Genomic DNA, 1,643 nt, shown 5'->3' with positions numbered 1-1,643 from the left:
GAATTATTAGATCAATACTGTTGTCGGCTCAATCTTGGTTACGGTATAGCATTGCGAAGGCGGGGTGTGTGTAAATGTGGTACTTGACTTTCGAGAGATGTGCTCGTGTCACATATACGCATCAAGTGTGGCTTACGACCCACCTCTTCGTGATAAATATTCTGATAAATTATTGTTGTTGTATTGACTTACTTCTGCTAATCTTAGTCCGCATCTGAGCCAGACGGAGAAATTGCGTTTACAACCCGAAGTGCGGAAGACACTGGATCGTCTGATAGAGTATCTGCGTGTGGCGATGTAGTGTTCATAGACACTGAGGGAGCATTCAACGTACACAGACTCTTAGATATGGCTACACATCGACACCCGGATCTGCTGGGCATGCCGGCTGTCAGTGTACCCAGTGGTGTGACGTACTCTAATGCACGTAAGCGACACTATCACACAACCCACGCCGGAGGCAATGCAGATACACTCTCCTCAACAACAACAGGCGCTTACGCTGTGGACGGGCGGCAGGAGGAGCTCGGTACTCACACAGACAATAAAACGGGACGAGAGAGTGGGCCTACGGAGACACGGGATGATGAGAGTACAGGTGTACGGGTGAGGACAAACGGTACTGGAGATACCTCTGGGCCTATCGCCACAGACAACCGTGTCAGGCGCGACCCGCACCCGCCAGCCCACCCGCAGAGTATCAGCTGTGGGGTGGCTGTGCCTGGCCACGGCCCTGTGCCACGAGCCACACGCGTGCGAACGAACAACTCATTGACCCGCACCGAGCAAGCCGTGGAGGGCTTCCTGTCCAGCGTACACGTGTTCCGAGAGACCACGTGTGCGGGACTGCTGACACGACTGAAGTCGCTTGAGGAGGTGTTGATAGAGGCGGATGTGCGGTTGCTGGTGATTGATTCGGTGGCGTCGCTGGTGAAAGCGGAATTCAGCGGCGCCAAAAGCGGGACGCAAAGCGGGACGGCGGAGCTGAGCGCGTGGTCTGACAGGGCACGCGCCGGGGGTCGTGGGAGGGCTGGGCCTGGGGGAAAGCAGTACAAAGAGAGTGGCGTAGATAAGAATGGGTTCTTGGCGGATGTGGTATCGGCGCTAAAGTATATCGCAGAGACTTTCAGGATACCTGTGCTGGTGTCTAATCATATTGAGACGCGGTTTGTGGATGCGGCTGATCCGGTAGGTACACACATCAACCTGCACGCACTCGGAGACGAGCCTGCCAGGGGGCGCACGCAGACCCACCAAGGTCATACCCGCCCGGCCACACACAGGCCCAGTACACACCGTGCCAAGATGCCAAACAGCCCTACAGACGGCCTGGGGATACTCAATGGAGAGGATGTGGATGTAGATGCAGATGTAGATACGGAGGACAACCTAGACGCGACAGAGAGTTACTTGGCGGCTGCGCTGGGAAACACGTGGTACCATGGTGTTAACACGCGACTGGTCATCGAGTACAACGACCGTGAAAACGAGCGCCGCATCCGAGTGGCCAAGTCTCCCGTGTGTCCCCCTCTGACGGTGTGTGTTTGATGCAATTAGTTTATGCACCGATGGAATTAGTTTATGAACCGATGGAATTAGTTTATGAACCGATGTAATTATTTTCAAGTGCATGGCGTGATTGT

The 1,643-nt window shown here is 54.5% G+C and overlaps 1 protein-coding gene across 1 annotated transcript; it reads left to right on the top strand.

The window, feature by feature from the left end:
• Positions 1 to 348: 348 nt before the first annotated feature.
• Positions 349 to 1,548, top strand: SARC_15642 (hypothetical protein; the record flags this gene model as incomplete). The annotated part of the gene is made up of 1 exon (XM_014290243.1): positions 349 to 1,548. One exon carries the CDS (start codon positions 349 to 351, stop codon positions 1,546 to 1,548), a length of 1,200 nt encoding a protein of 399 aa, XP_014145718.1.
• Positions 1,549 to 1,643: the final 95 nt, after the last annotated feature.

Source organism: Sphaeroforma arctica, assembly GCF_001186125.1.
Source record: "Sphaeroforma arctica JP610 unplaced genomic scaffold supercont1.6484, whole genome shotgun sequence".
Classification (NCBI taxonomy): Eukaryota; class Ichthyosporea; order Ichthyophonida; genus Sphaeroforma; species Sphaeroforma arctica.
Note: the sequence above shows the minus strand (reverse complement) of the source record. Positions and strands in the feature narration are given on the sequence as shown.